Genomic DNA, 16,846 nt, shown 5'->3' with positions numbered 1-16,846 from the left:
ATCCATTCCACTGTGTCTGCTATTGTCTTGGCAGAGCTATAGCACATCCATTCTACTGTGTCTGCTATTGTCTTGGCAGAGCTATAGCACATCCATTCCACTGTCTGCTATTGTCTTGGCAGAGCTATAGCACATCAATTCCACTGTCTGCTATTGTCTTGGCAGAGCTATAGCACATCAATTCCACTGTCTGCTATTGTCTTGGCAGAGCTATAGCACATCCATTCTACTGTGTCTGCTATTGTCTTGGCAGAGCTATAGTACATCCATTCCACTGTCTGCTATTGTCTTGGCAGAGCTATAGCACATCCATTCTACTGTGTCTGCTATTGTCTTGGCAGAGCTATAGCACATCCATTCCACTGTCTGCTATTGTCTTGGCAGAGCTATAGCACATCCATTCCAGGCTGTGAATTGAGTGGCGGTCTGCCGGGCCAGTTGCTAGTAGTGTATTTATGTCAAGCTCTTAGGACTGAGACACTCTGACTGACCTTCAGCGGAAGCATATGTTGTTCTGGAGCAGCTAGATCCTGCTGTTGTCATGCCGTATGCCTGATAGAGGACCCAGCATGGCAGACACACAGGCAGGGACAGTCCAGTTTGGAGCCCTGGCTGGCCAGACACGTAGGCAGGGACGAGTCCAGTTTGGAGCCCTGGCTCGCTAAACAGGCTTCTATCGTCCCCAGCTGACAGGCCAAACTCTCTCTCTCTCTCTCTCTCTCTTTTGCTCACACACAAACACACACACACAGCCCCGCGGCCGTAGGCCCAGCCACAGTCACTCTCAGCCTCCATCACTGCTGTCCCGCAAGGGTTTGACACGGAGTTGGCGGGCAAATCTGGAGTTTCAGCCACCTCGTGACGCCTGAAAGGTACATCAGTCTCAGCATCTGGCCCGAGAAGTGTGTGTGTGTGTGTGTGTTTGTTTGTGTGTGACAAAGAGAAATCACAGTGGGAGGGTGGTTTCTTTGCACTTTGTGTGTATGTGTGTGTGTCTTGATCCAAGCAGCAGCTGAGCAGCCCCTCCAAACATCAACGTCTGGTTGTGCAACAGAGACAATGTCATCTGGCCTCGGGGCAGGAGCTTCACCACTGGTCAGATGGACAAGCAGCTCCCTGTGGTAGAATTACAGCCTGACAAAAACGTCATGCACCTCTGAGTGACAGTCAGCACGCCAGATTCCTTTGGACAGACTGGCCTGCGAATAGCACTGAGCAGCAGTAGGCTTTTCAGCCATGTCTCAACTGGTGGTCAAGCCGGCTGTGCCAGGCCAGAAACCCTGCCACTGCCAGATGAGACCGGATAAGGGGAGGGAGGGAGGGAGAGCTGTAGCCTTGAGATACAGCAGAGTTTGGGACTGCACTTTTTGGGTGCATCTCAGTCTGTAGTGGTGGTGGAGGAAGAGGAGGGGGAGGGGAGGCAGCCTGGATTTGTTGTGGAGAAACAGACAGGCAGGGAGGCAGCAGTTGGTGTTCATAGGCTCAAGCTGGCTAGTTAAGAGCTAGCTCTCCTATTCTCCATCTGGCAGGGAACTGTACAGGGGGCTGTGATATGGGCTCCAGCAGAGCAGGGAGAGGGGGAAGAGAGGGAGGGAGAGAGGAGAGAGGGGGAAGAGAGGGAGTGGAGAGGGGGAAGAGAGGGAGGGAGAGGGGGAAAAGAGGGAGGGGAGAGGGGGAAGAGAGGGAGGGGAGAGGGGGAAGAGAGGGAGTGGAGAGGGAGGGAGAGGGAGTGGAGAGGGGGAAGAGAGGAGGGGAAAGGGGGAAGAGAGGGAGGGAGAGAGGTGGGGAGAGGGGGAAGAGGGAGTGGAGAGGTGGAGAAGAGAGGGGGAGAGAGGAGGGGAGAGGGGGAAGAGGGAGTGGAGAGGGGGAAAAGAGGGAGGGAGAGAGGAGGGGAGAGGGGGAAGAGGGAGTGGAGAGGGGGAAAAGAGGAGGGGAGGGGGGAATAAAGGGAGGGAGAGGGGGAAGAGGGAGTGGAGAGGGGGAAAAGAGGGAGGGAGAGAGGAGGGGAGAGGGAAAAGAGAGGGAGGGGAGAGGGAAAAGAGAGGGAGTGGAGAGAGGAGGGGGGGGGAGAGGAAGAGAAGGAAAGGAGAGAAGGAAAGGGAGAGAGAGAAATAGGGGGGTAGAGATGGGGAGGAAGAACCCTTCAAATGAGGCTACACTCTTAGAAAAGAAGGAGCTATCTAGAACCTTAAAAGGGTTCTTAAGTCAGGCAGATCGCTCAAGAGTGTGTTCGAAATTGGACATCTATCCATGTCCTGAGGATGTTGGAAAATGCCTTTGAAAAACAGTGAGTGCCATTACCATCAAGAAGGCTTGGGTTTTGCTAGGGCATGGTGGACAGGGTGGTGGATGGGTGTAAATCCCATGACTCTGGATTGATCCCAGTGGTGGACACTCATAAAAATCTTAATGAATAATGACCCTTTCCTAAACCTTAACCCTAAATTTAACGTTTGGAGAAACGGAAGAATACTGAGCAGGAGGAGACAACCCAAGGCTCAAAAACACTTTGGAAATTGAGGTTTGGAGCAACTTCAACATTTTACTTCTGGAGAAATGTCTACATCTGCATTGAGACTGTGAGAGCTCGTTGTCTTTGGCTGTCCCCATAGTAAAACCTTTTGAATGTTATTCTTTTAGAGTTCCAGGTAGAACCCTATTCAGTCTGAAGATGAATGAGATGTCCCACCCTTTTTCAAATCATATGATGAAATACATGTTCAAACATGCATTATAATAGGCTGATGCCGTTCAATTGATTTGATATTATGCCAATAGCCTTTTCCAAATCACGCACAATATTTCTCAAAATTGAATAAGACAAATTTTGCACATTTCCTCATCACATTGAAAAAAAAACAAATCTAAAGTAAACCAACCAACCCACCATACACATTCATAAGCAGTCACGATTGTGTTGATTTCTGAACTAGATAAAATATTGGCTCCATTGAAATAATTTCCACATTGTTTGCGAACTTGTGATCTCTTGTGGACAGAGAAGTTGGGCGGCAGGGTAGCCTGGTGGTTAGAGGAAGGTTCCAAGTTCAAACCCCTGAGCTGACAAGGTACAAATCTTTCGTTCTGCCCCTGAACAGGCACCGTTCCTAAGAATTTGTTCTTAACCGACTTGCCTAGTTAAATAAAGGTAAAAAATAAATAAATAAGGAAACATAAGAGATGACCAATTAGGCAAGACTTTAGTTCCTAGATGACCGATTTTGTGAAGGCTATGTTTCGTTTAGATTTAATATTTACAAACATTCACTTTAACGGATTTCTGTGAAACGAAGCAGTAATAGTTTGCTATGTGGAATTGCGACAGCCGTGGAGCAGTTTGCCTCCGGGCAGCGCGACATACCTAATATAACACTCTATAATTGGGATTCTTTGAGATGACACGCGCTCCTGTTGACGTTCCCCGGTAACCTAAAGATTTACGCAGACCCAACCGTTTCACTATAGCATAATTCTAACGACCATCGTCATTGTTCATTGTAAGGCCTACCGGTATGCCTATATCTTGTTGACTGGAAGGGAGACAGGGATTGACTCAAATTGGAATGGAACCATTCAAAGACCTAGGGAGTTGTAATTTAAGGATTTTTTTTCATGTGATTAGAAAAACAACGTGGATGTCAAGCCCAGCCCATTTCAGAGGAGAAAGTGAATGTGACTATTTAATTTCTGTCTTCAACGTCACAAGATTTCGTTCCAAGCGTTTTTAATATTCTCCCTGATTTGGGCAATATAGCCTATTAGTATAAAATGTGCCTGCTAGGTTACGTAATGTGACATGTGGATTAATGTTCCATTTAATAATAATCTACTCAATTTAATAACTTTTCATTTCTATTCACTGTGATGTTTTTAGGCGTGGTGTATCTTGACGTTCATGTTCTCCAGATAGCCTATTGTTAATACAGTTTGACTGCGACACCCAATGATTTATTAAAACGGACCCATCAGAAACCACTGTAATCTGGGGTGTAAAACACACTTGACTAGATTTTAATTCATATGGGCGTTGACATTCTGATATTTTGGACAAACCCGTGATGTGTGTGTGTGTGTGTGTGTGTGTGTGTGTGTGTGTTCGTGCTCGTGCGTGCGTGCGTGTGTGTTTCAGCATTGTCTCGTGAGCTCTCATTATCAGTGCGTTTGAGAGGGTTTGGTGAAGGGAGAAGAATATGTATAATTGTCTTCTCGCCAAGCGGTGGGTTTGTTTTAATTGACACTCGCTGGGACTACAAGAAACAAGGAACAACCCCCATCTACCGGCAGAATCTCTGCCACCCTCTCCTCCTTCTCCTCCTCCTCTTCTCTCTTCTGTACAGCCCCGCCACCCTCTCCACGCACGGTTGGCTTCTATAACAGGACAACGCTTTCTCAGCTGAAGGTAACCTAAACTTTCACATGAAATACAAAATGTTCACGCAATTAATCGGTATATGTGCCATAGGCCTACATTATATCCACATGGCTGATATTTTCGAGGTGCGAAGAAATGGCATTGAAATAGAATACAGCCTGATGCATGGAGTGGAAAAGATTGTGCGTGTGCAAGCTATAAGATGTGGCATTAATGGTAGATATAGTGAGACGTGTTACTGCCTGGTTACTGAGCTTTGAGATGTGGAAGGATTGGCGATATACGGCTTATTTCTTTCATTCACAAGGAAACCAAAGTCAACATTGAGCCACCCGTGGTTTAATTCAAATATGGTTATCTTATCTGTCATTCTTTTTGAATACATGTTCATGGTCAACATTTTATAAGAAAAAATAACAAGGTTGAAATTGAGAAGACACTGCACAGTACACTGAACTGCAGAGGTTAGAGGTGATTCTCAGCAGAATAGTGGAAAAAAGAGGGAAAACGGACAAAAAATAAGTAATGCTAGCCTAAATGTGTTGCCAGTTCTAAAATGTCACGAGCCACCAAAATAACAGCAAAAATAACGATGAATTCTGAATTCTAACCGGAATGGAAATACGTTAGTTGGCCGCTATAGTTCATTTTATTTATTTTATTCTTCAGGAGACAAAAGCCTGGCATGGTTTCGAACAATGCAGGTACGAATTCACCCCCCAAAAAAACAAAAGCCAACGCGTTTAGAGACCAATAAGTTACTTTCCTTAGAAGATACCAATGTGTGTCCGCCATCCTTATTGGCGTTACTGTAAGATGCATCATCAATAGTCATTTATTTTATTTTCATTTTTTATCATATAGCAGATGTTTTACACAGTTATAACCAATAACCGGTTATGGGACCCTAGACTTCTAACATAGGCCTAGCTATAAACTAAATCCGAGAAAGAGGGAATAAGGCTACATTTCGATTTTGTTAAGTAAAAAAACCAAAACAAATAGGTTGATTTCCATTTCAGAGAGATGGACACTGGGAGAGCTCATGCATACATACATTGACGCATTTTAATCCTTTTTCACTCGGATGAAATGTCATTGCTGGAGGCAAGGGAGACACGCATCAGGGGGATCTATAGCACATTTCATATTCCTTATGAAGATGCACAATGAAATAATAACAATACTAATAATAATAATTTTAGTTTATGAAATAAATAACAACAGCTATCTAAACATTTAGCAGGATATAAGCTTTTTTAAATAAGGTGGGCCACACTTTGCGTTTTCTATCATCTCCTGGGAACGCGTAATAAACACTGCAATTAAATGTCACACTGAACTGACATAATTTTAACATTTCTTTGTCCAAGTGAAATAAATCCTCAGTATTTTTTTATTAAATGTTTTACCTCAGTGGTATGAAACTGACAGAGCGAGAATTAACTCCGCTGCTGCTAGCACATTCACCTCCTCCTCTAAAGCTTGGACATTTCTGCGCCGCGTTATCTAGAGGGGCCCAATTAAACACCCGACTTCTGATCCCGGGGACAAAATGGAAATGTAACACTTCTTAAAATGATTGGTGTTGGCGAGAGGAAGCGCACCTGCAACTCCATTGAGCTTTGGGGGAGTCTATTAATGGTCCGGACTGTAAGCAGAGTTATCTTTTGTCCTCTGACACAAAACCTTTAATTCTCCCAGACGTGTTTTATTGTCTGTCAGGCCCCGGTCAGTGCCTTGGGGACAGAATAATACACACATTCGTTATATAGATAATATCAATTACCTCTTCGACAACATGGTATCCGTGCAATAAATATATTTAATGGAATTCAATATCTTGGATTAAAGTACAAAATGTCAATGGCAAAAAAACTAGTAAACAAGCAGATTTAGCCAATATCATGGGTGCGTGTTGTCACACATTTGAGAGAGAAATCTGGCTGTCAGTGTATCGCGATAGTTTGCGTGTACAGAGGGGTTAATTGGAGAGACGATGGGCATGCTAATGAAGAGTTAGTAGCGGATAATTAGTTTCCATTGAGTGTAGGTTACCGTTTCATTGAGAGAGCATTGATTGGGCTTTAAAATCTGTAATTCCGTTACTTACACAGAATGGAAGCTTGACACTGGCACTTCAGCGCATGCAGCCTTAGGATAACTAGAAAATGCATATAGACTCCTATAAAGGCTGCTTAATTAGGCTAACGTATTATGTTGATTAGAAAAGGGTCTGGCATTTGGCATCTGTTCGTTTTAGAATCGGCCTATATGTTTTTGCCAGGCTTTTTGTGGCATATTTATCGTAGTCCATATTGTATTATTTTGCAGGCCTACATTGTGTTTTGTAGGCTAAACTTGACATATGTTGGCTATGATAATCTTTTACCATTCTCTCTGCGGAGTTACTGTAGCAGACTTCTCCCTAAAACATATCACTGCCCCGCCCCAACCTCCCAACACACACACACACACACACACACACACACAAACACACACACACACACACACACACATACACACACACACGCACACACACAGCATGTAATCTTTAACATTAATTAATCAGGATCCTGTTAAATTAGGCCTATTATAATCTCGGGCTAAAGTCTAAAAATATCCAATCCAAAGTATACCCGACAATAGTAAAAATATCGCTTCACACGACTGTTTCACATAAGACGTGTCACATAAACGTATCGAATCAAATTCAACAAATGAGAATTCTGAAACTCCATAATACATTTCAAACATATTAAAATTAGTTCAAATTACAATTCAATATCCAATGCTTATCCTTCTAATTCAATCACACCAAGAGCTTATGTAAATATCACTAAACCGCATCGTGTTTTTAAGCTGCGATTTAGTCTCCACTAATGTGTCTGGTAACTAAAACCTATAGAAAAGAAAAGTAATGAAAATGTCAATACCCGAAGTGTCTCTCTCCACGCTCTCGCAGCCAGCATGCACGGCGGGTTTGAGCGGAGAGTGACAGCTCTTTGTTGGTGAATAGAAATCAGTGGCATAGAGAGAAGGGGCGACTCCTCCTCCCAAATTATCCAAACTGGGCAGGCTTTTGCTCTCTTCACAAATAGAACACGGCTCTCCAACTCAGGCAGTCCCAATCTGACCTTCAAGCACACGGAAGGAACCCTGTAACGGGAGATCGGTTGGGGACTGTCGAGAGAAAAATACCCAATCTAAACTTCTGCCATTTTAACCGTTCATCACCATCATCATCAGTGCGTGTACTGGCACCCGCCGGATCAGCTGGACTATACTTTTTTATTTTTTGGTAACAAGACATTCAGGGGAGAAGGAAAAACCTTTAATTCCTGCCTTGACTTCTCCCCGTTCCTCATCTCTACACCGAGTTGTATTCGTTTCCCCGTTTGCTTTGCACACTTGCAGAGGAGGTAAGCTGAGCTGAGTGTGCCTCTTGTGTGTGTATGCCTGTCTCGCAGCAGAACCAGTCGGATGCTCTGAGCCTACCGGACGCAGAGCTGTATATGGAAGTTGTAGGCTATAAGGCAGAAGCGAGCTGTTGCACATTGCGTCGTTCAAGAGCGGGAGCCATGCTGTTCCACGGGATCTCCGGTGACCACATCCAGGGCATCATGGAGGAGATGGAGAGGAGATCCAAAACCGACTCGCGCCTGGCCAAGGGCGTGCGGCTCAACGGAAGAGAAGCGGTGAGGAAAATTAACACAGTGCAATGTTGTTGTTTTTCCTGACATGCTTATGCGCAAGTGAATGCTTTAGAAGGTAGGCCTATAGTTGGGCTAATATAAAGAATCACTCGAAATAAAGTCTTAATGTTGTGGTTAATATTGAGTTTACAGATTCCTCTGCCCAACATAACAAACAATAACATGCAGTCTAAATGTTATTCTCGTCTGGGGAAGTTTTCTTATGTAATACAAATATATTCACTTATAAACCTGTTAAGTGAAAGTGCATCAAGTAAAAGTGACAATTATTACGCACAATTTTCCAATTTGTTACACAATTTATATTTTGTGCAAATTGCAAATTGCTGTTGTTAATATTTATTTATATAATATAGGCTATAATTTAAAAAAATAATTACAGATATAGCCTAATAGAGTTAGCCGTGCTTGGTTATTATTAGCATTTACATAATAATGTATTATATTCCTACATAATTTGTGTTATTATTATAATTATTATTCCTGGGTCATTGTTGTAATTTATGGTTAAATTATAGGCGTGTAAAAGTAGGAGGTTATAGGGCCTTCTTAGCTGTCGATACAGCTTATTTTAAATGTGCACGGAAGCGTCATTAATTATTCTTTGTCATTGTAATATCATTATGTAGCTCCATTTGTTAGATAAGTTGAACGCAGTTACTCCCTAAACACAATGGGCCCTGCATTATATACTTCCAGCTCCGCAGAAATTTCCTGAGGTTCATTTTGCTTTTAATAAACCGAACTGTCATGAGCCTAAAATCTAACTAAAGTGCTACTTACTATTTGATTTATTTTCAAGAAAATTGTGTAATGCTGATTTTCGTGTAATATGTCATTTTCATATATGTTACAGTTTTATCACACACACGCCAAACCCTCACATGAGAAGTATAGGCCTAACTACAAGCGCAGGATGTAAAGCCATGCATTTCCCACGTTAATATCCCCCTCCTTTACTTCTCCCTCCAGACCATGCCTTCCATGGGCCCTGAGAAACCCGCGTTGTGTGCCGGCTGTGGAGGCAAAATATCGGATAGATATTATCTGCTCGCTGTGGACAAACAATGGCACCTACGGTGCCTCAAATGCTGTGAATGTAAACAGCATTTGGAGTCAGAGCTCACGTGTTTCGCCAAGGATGGCAGCATCTACTGCAAGGAGGATTACTACAGGTAAGAAAAATCTAAGATTATGAATTGTTTTTCTACAGGCTTAGTGAAATTATGTATTTTATTATTCGATAATTGAACACACACACTCTCTCTCTCTCTCTGTTTGGTATTAGGCCTGTCATACAAACGATTGTTAGTGACTGAATCCACAGGCGTAACACACAAACATAGACCACGGAAAAGGCAAATAGGCTAGAAATCTAGGTTAAATGTATAATGTATGCAGAGAAGGCCTATTGGTTAGATCGGCTATAGTCATACAAATCCTCATATAATGAATCGACAACATGGACATAGACACAGCTGTAGCCATGTAGCCTATAGATATCAGAGGCAATCTGACATTTCCACTGCAAAGCCGAGGTGTTATTATACAAAATCTGCGGATGGAGGTTATAACATTGTAATCAAACTTCCGGGGTGCGGGGGAAACAATAACGACATGGAGGTGTCTTTTATGTAGGTCCCTCTCCTCGCAGTGTGTGAGTGTGTTCCATTTTTTTCAATCCTGTTCGGAATGTTTTAGAAGTGTCATGTCTGCGCGTCCTTGTTCTAGAAGGTTCTCCGTGCAGAGGTGCGCTCGCTGCCACCTCGGGATCTCAGCATCTGAGATGGTGATGCGCGCGAGGGACTCCGTGTACCACCTGAGCTGCTTCACGTGCACCACGTGCAACAAGACCCTGACCACAGGCGATCACTTCGGCATGAAGGACAGCCTGGTGTACTGCCGGGTCCACTTTGAGACCATATCCCAGGGAGAGTACCCTCACCCTGGCCTCAACTATGCCGAGATGGCGGCTAAAGGTGGAGGTCTGGCGCTGCCATACTTCAATGGCACTGGAACGGCCCAGAAGGGAAGGCCTCGGAAGAGGAAGAGCCCCGCCATGGGCATAGACATCACCAGCTACAACTCAGGTGAGGAGACGGAGAAGATGAGAGGACTGGCTGGTTGGGGAGTTGTGTCGGGGAATTGATGCTGCTTCACTCTTTGAAAATAACTTTTCGATGGGGATGTAATGGTTAGGGCTAACATAATGTTATTACATGCTAACGAAGGTAGCCTAGTGGTTAGAGCGTTGGAACAGTAACCGAAAGGTTGCTAGATCGAATCCCCGAGTTGACAAAGTAAAAATCTGTCATTCTGAACAAGGCAGTTATTAACCAACTGTTCCCCAGTAGGCTGTCATTGTAAATAAGAATTTGTTCTTAACTGACTTGCCTAGTTCTATAAAATAAAAAAAGACGACGTACGCTGGTGAACTGACGAATATAGAGCTGGCTGCTGGAGTTTTTTTTGGCTTGCTCGGTGTTTAAGTCCGTAGGCCTACTCCGAAAGTAATTTGAACCAAAAAGGGAATGGGGACACACACAAGAAAGAGAACAATTGACCATTCAACAAAATTGAAGAGGCCTGCTATGAATGTGTGCTCTGTTCATGAAGTAGGCCAAGCCTATTTGCATTTACCATCATTATGCTACATTTTTTGTTGTCAAAAGTGTTCTAAAATTGACCCTCAGTTAAACATTCTATTACATTTTCTAATTAAGAATCGTTTTAGGTTATCGAATGTCTAACATGGGCACACACATGAACTTGAACCATATGCACGTGCAGGGGGGTAACGGGTGACCTATACGCACGTGCAGAGGGTACGGTAATTCAGTACGGTAATTCACTTGCTTAAAATGTGCCGCAGCTAATGCCCCTTTTCCGCCTTTAGTTTTACTTGGGGGGGGGGCATTGCCTCCTCGGTTATGCAATAGCCTACAGTAGGCATACAGTTAGCCTAATTTTACTTTTGAAATCTGGAATTGAAAACGCTGAATGTTATAATGCAACCCGCATATGCTCTCTTGTTGTTGCTTTTTAGAATTAGTATCCGGTTGATAAACTTGTTAATTGTGTGCCAAGTTTCCTCTGTTCGCCATGAATCAAAGAAATAAAGGTAATCTGCGTGTTAACAGTTCTGCGTTAATTAAAGGTGCTTTAGGAGTCCCTGGCCTTCAACCACTTCTGAATCATACTCAGGAAGGTCAGCACAGTTCTCAGAAACAGAACGATGGAGGGGAATACAATAGAACAGGTCCTACCAATAATAATACATTAATAACGACAAGGATAATAATCGAGATTTTCTAAAGTCTGTTTCATTTCCATAAATAATGTCAATATGCCTCCTTAATTTATTTGGTCTCCGTTTAAAAAAAATATATATATATTATAGATGTTGTGCATCTTTAAAGCACTTTTTGGTTGCACTGCAAAGACATACATCCGCTTGTAGTTAACTCAGAATGAAGTCCTGTGTCTTTCACAGTCAGGTGCGGGCAAAAACCTTTATATTGTTTAGATCCGGTTTATAATGTTTTGGATCTATCTCCTCTGTATGCCTGCCTATAAGTCGTTTAGAGGATTCTCCAAGGCAGTCCCAATGTCGACTTTGCAGTTGGTAGGCTATACTTTGCTGCTCAGCATGTTTTCATAGCGACCCCTGGTGGGTAGTTATAGAACGAAAGGCACTGGACGAAAATAGGATACCCAAGATTTAAAGATTGAGGTCTTATTTATTGCAGTGCTTTTAAGATGCGTGTCTAACATGAATTAAGATGAACATCTGATATCTGAAATAAGTGTTTTAAGTTACAAGTTAATGATGAACAATCTGGTAGTAGTCCTGGTCGAGATTCATCAGAAAAATAAATGGAGTGTGTAGGTCGGAGATATTTAATCCATCTGCCTTCATGATTAGTTCTGGATTCACTAAAACTAGAATTAAGCCTACTGGAGCAATGCATTTTGGGTCTTTGAAACCGGCACTAAAGTCTGTCATTTAAACTAGTGATTTGCATTTCCAGGGGGCCGTAAATAACAAGATAGGTGTGTTGAAAAAAATGAATGGCCTGCTATATTGTTCCAGTTTATCAGCCAGAGATTTAAAGACGACCATTTGGTGTGATAGAGTAGAAGGAGTCTGTCATAGGGAGCAACAGAAACGCTATAGAAATGTCTACTGGATGGTTTGACTTTTAAAATAATTGTCTTTTGATCATGGAATGTCAATCAATTATTGTAAATATTTTCCCGTAAACAGTTAAGGACCTAATATTATGGTGCATGTTGGAAGTAGGGATTACATATTAATGACAAGACAGTATTACTTTCTTTAAACACAGAGGATTAGAAATGCTGTACCAAACTAACTCTTATCAACTAACTCTTACTGTAGATTTTATTTATTTTATTTTATAATACTTTCTAAGGGTTTCGGGTCAGTTCAATTTGGAATAATTAGGAATCAATTAAATATTTCAATCGTAACTGAAAACTATGGCCAGTTTACGGACATTTTGTGTCTTGAATTTCTGTTCATTGGCCATATTAAACTAATCCCAACCCTGTTTCAGTTGTACTGTATGTTTCTATACTGAACCATTTGGGGGAGTTCTGTCCATCTGATCTTCATGGGATTATATTTACACGTATCCACTAGCACCCCACTTAATATATATATATATATATTATTCTACAATGTACGTAATGCATTCTCCAATGTGTCAGTATTTGTGTTCTAACCTGCCGCCTCCTCCTCTTGGTTAGTTTGTAATGAGAATGATGGGGAACACCTGGACCGTGACCAGGCCTACCCTCCAGCCCAGAAGAACAAGCGCATGCGCACCTCCTTCAAGCACCACCAGCTCCGCACCATGAAGTCCTACTTTGCTATCAACCACAACCCAGACGCCAAGGACCTCAAACAGCTGGCCCAGAAGACAGGCCTCACCAAAAGAGTTCTCCAGGTAAGCAGAAGCCATCGACCTCCTTCTTGACCTCTGACCTAGTATGACATCATCACTATATCCTCCATTCCACCGTTTGTTCTTTATTTTTTGTTGACCATCAGTTCCATTCAAGTCCAATTAATTCATCCTTTTTTTGGTTTGTTTGGTTTTAATAAAATGTTTAATTAGTTTTCTACCAATGTTGAGTTGAATGGAATGTTGTTAGGCACTAGGTCCCTTGATGTACTGTATGAAGTAGATGTACTGTATGAAGTAGTGTTCAGGGTTTATAGACATATCATTTATCCACTAATCACTCCCAGTCTCCCTGGGTCAGTGGTGGCAAGAGTAACTTAAACTAACGTTCACAGAGCGAGAAACTTAAACTAACGTACAGAGAGAGAGAGAGAGAGAGAGAGAGAGAGAGTGCACAAGTCTTGTAAGGATCTTTTACAAAAGGAAAACTCTTTCAGCTGGTCATTTCTCATGTGGTTTCTACTCCCTGAGTCCAAAATAATGGCGTCAAAATCAGCAGTTTGTAGTTATTGGACCTTGTACTCTACCAGGAGAGTCAGCTAGTGGACAACACTGTAATGTCAAACAGAACAATTTTATGAGAAAGAAAGAAAAGAAAGTAAATAAGTTGCTAATATATATATCTTTTTAATATACATCAGACATAAACATAAAGTAAAAGCCATTGGATTGGATTGGTTTACAGGTATGGTTCCAAAACGCAAGAGCCAAATTCAGAAGGAACGTTTTGCGACAGGAGAATGGTGTTGACAAGGCCGACGGCACGTCACTCCCTCCGCCCTCGTCCGACAGCTGCGCTCTGACGCCCCCCTCCAGCGCGGCCACACTAACAGACCTGACCAATCCCTCTATCGCTGTAGTGACCTCCGTCACGTCTAGTTTGGATGATTCGGGGAGCCCCTCACAGACTACCTTGACAAACCTTTTCTAGCAAGCTCTACGACTCCTAGCAAGAACAACGACAACAACAACAGCAACATTTAATCAGGAGGAGATTATTTTGATGTGTAGCATTTGCAACCGCTTGGCAGCTGAGTTTGTAGTCAACCTATTTAGTGATTGGTTTTGTGTCGAGGACGTTTTGAATCTGGAAGGCATTGACAAATCATTTTAGAGGGTTCAACAATCTGGGTCAGAGCCCAAATTAAATTATTTAAATGGGAATAGTATATTATTTTTTACTTTATTTAATTTAATTTGTTCATTTGATTTGATTTAGTCTAAATTGATCCCGCCTGATAATTCATTTTAAATCATTAATACTATGTTAGTCCTATTTAAGGCATATTTCGATCTTATTTAAAAAAAATAATAATAATCTTTGAAATATGAATTTTCAGAATGTTGTTTAAAAGATCATTCAGAGTTATCCTGGATGTTATTATAGAGATGAGTAATTTCTCGTCTCTAAACGACGTTGTATACATTACAACAAACCCAAACATTACAACTCTAATGCCAGGTGGCTGTAGTAACGCCAACATGCATTTTGTCTTAATGATACGCCTCAACTGTGATAGACAATAATAAGAACAGAACAAATCTCTAGATCTGTACAGTGGTAACTGTCCAACATGTAATGCAGTCACGTTGATATTAGAAGGAGTTCAACTATATAAATCAGTGAGTGAAATTCTGATTGGGACAGAGTTCTTGGGCACTGTTTGAAATTATTATTTTCATGATACTTTTACTAATCTGTTGGCCTCATTTTACACACCAAACACACGAATGGAAAAACAATAGTTTATCTGGATTCAACGAGCCCGTAGAATTACTGTTAAATACAGTTGCACAGTGACAATATACTGCCCAATGAAAAGTGCATTATTATTATCATCATCATCATGTTTCTCAGGGTAAAGAAGGGTTGATTCTGAAAAAGGTAAGAAGGTAGGAGAGGAAGATAATAAAAAGTGAGGGATGACGATATGGAAGATTAGATGTGTAGAGCTGACAGAAACATCACAATGACCCCAGAAAAGCTGGAGATATTCGACAGTCGGTGGGACAAAGAAATCATCCTCCGCCCTTTTCTCCTTGGCCAAATTTAAACTTTACCGACACTTGCTACTGAACAGACCAAATTATATTTTCCCCTCTGGCTGATTTCGGGGGAAAGAGAGACAAGAGGAATAGAAGGCTTGCTTTCTGACGGGGTTAAACTTTTGTTTGTCTCCTGGGCCAGCTGTTTAAGGTCGTTGGCGTCGGGTTGTGGTTGATAGCAAAGCAGGACTACATGGTGCGGATTAGGAGAAAGAAAAAGAGAGAGTCCTGGCTGCAGGGTTCAAACATTGTATTGTAATTGTCACAATTTGTTCTACTGTAGAACAAAGCGTTACTCTCAATCTACTTGATGAAGTAGATGCTTAACTCAATTCTACTATGTGCCTTATGCTATAACTTGGAAGAAAGTTTGTAAACTTCAGGATTATATGTGTTGTTTGTTGACTGATTCACATCCTTGTGACGCCTCACTAGTTTTGTACTGTTTTGCATCTTATTTCTGAAGATCTTTTTATGGTGTATCCTGTCAGAAAGGGGGCAGCGATGTCTTAGAAAGCATTTGTGCACTTCTTTCAGATATAGTTGGTTGATTCCAATAATCTTCGTGTTAATAGTTGAGTACAGTAAGTGTTCTATCGAGATTGTCCATGTTTCCCTGTTTCTTGACAAAGATGGTGTATAGAAACTATTTCTCCTTAAATATTTATGGACCAAACGGTTGTTATATATCTTATTAAATTTGTGTGAATAAAAAAATACTTTGTTTTAAATGAGTTTTATTTTTCATTACACTTGCCATGTTTTTGTGTTATCCCTTAGATACTAGGTTTTTATTATTTTACTCACATCAACAAATGGAGAAAAAAAGCATTCAATGATTGATTGACCAATTAAAACAAACGTTCCACATTTTTAACTTTCATTTAGAATTTTGATTTCCTATTTTATGGTGTTTACAGCTTCAAAGTAATGCCCCATGAATTTGCACCTAAACCCTGTAGTCAACAATTATGAAAATTGTTTTTTAATGCATGAATATGGCTATATCACTCTTTATAATGGAAAAAGGAACGCTGCAAAGCATACATTGACTGATATATCTGTATAGTATATAAGTAGTGCTAAGGTGGCGGAACAGTAAATGCAGACCTATAAAGACAGGTTGCTCTGTAGTTAATATATTGTTACTCTATGATTTCTTACAGGGAGAACAAATCTTGGGGCATTACAGCCAAACTTCCCGACGTTTGAAAATTCCCTAAAGTATTTAAAGAAGGGGAAAACTTTGGTCGGAATTCCTCACCGTTGAAGACAAAGACAATATTAGGATAAGACCATAGAATATTGAGAGAGAGAAAAAAAAAACAAGACATGTTTCAGTCCCCCAAAAAATGTACAACAACCAAAAACAATATTGAAAACGTTTTTCCTGAATGTTTGAATCGAACTACGGAGAAGAATACAGTGTGTGATTACTGATTTTCGTTGTGAAAAATGACTTGACTTTGCTCATATTGGAATGCCATTCACACACAGTGGAAAAAGCTGTATAGTAACATAGCTGTATATAGCAGAACAGCATGGCAGCACAGGGGGTTACAGTAGGATTAAGAGACTGCAGACATTTAACAACATGACAGGACACTCACGCACACACACACACACACACACACACACACACACACACACACACACGCACACACACCCTTCCCTTACCCCACACACTCTAACCTCTACCCTCTATAAAATCAGCTTGCTAT

The 16,846-nt window shown here is 41.5% G+C and overlaps 1 protein-coding gene across 4 annotated transcripts; it reads left to right on the top strand.

Annotated features, from left to right (window-relative positions):
* The first annotated feature begins 7,491 nt into the window (after positions 1-7,491).
* LOC139410269 (LIM/homeobox protein Lhx9-like) lies at positions 7,492-16,495 on the top strand. Of its 4 annotated transcripts, none has more exons than XM_071155747.1 (5): positions 7,492-8,070; positions 9,061-9,263; positions 9,820-10,178; positions 12,862-13,061; positions 13,765-14,388. In XM_071155747.1, the coding sequence occupies exons 1-5, from the start codon at positions 7,828-7,830 to the stop codon at positions 14,008-14,010; spliced, it is 1,251 nt and encodes a 416-aa protein (XP_071011848.1). In that variant the 5' UTR covers positions 7,492-7,827; the 3' UTR covers positions 14,011-14,388. The 4 variants fall into 4 exon arrangements, with proteins under 4 accessions (XP_071011848.1, XP_071011851.1, XP_071011850.1 ...); XM_071155750.1 differs by lacking the exon at positions 13,765-14,388 and adding an exon at positions 16,292-16,479 and having other exon boundaries at positions 7,494-8,070; positions 9,823-10,178; XM_071155749.1 differs by lacking the exon at positions 13,765-14,388 and adding an exon at positions 16,292-16,495 and having other exon boundaries at positions 7,496-8,070.
* The last annotated feature ends 351 nt before the right edge of the window (positions 16,496-16,846 follow it).

The sequence above is a fragment of the Oncorhynchus clarkii genome, chromosome 5, assembly GCF_045791955.1.
Source record: "Oncorhynchus clarkii lewisi isolate Uvic-CL-2024 chromosome 5, UVic_Ocla_1.0, whole genome shotgun sequence".
Taxonomy (NCBI): domain Eukaryota; kingdom Metazoa; phylum Chordata; class Actinopteri; order Salmoniformes; family Salmonidae; genus Oncorhynchus; species Oncorhynchus clarkii.
The sequence above is the reverse complement of the archived record's forward strand: the minus strand, read 5'-3'. Positions and strand labels throughout refer to the sequence as shown.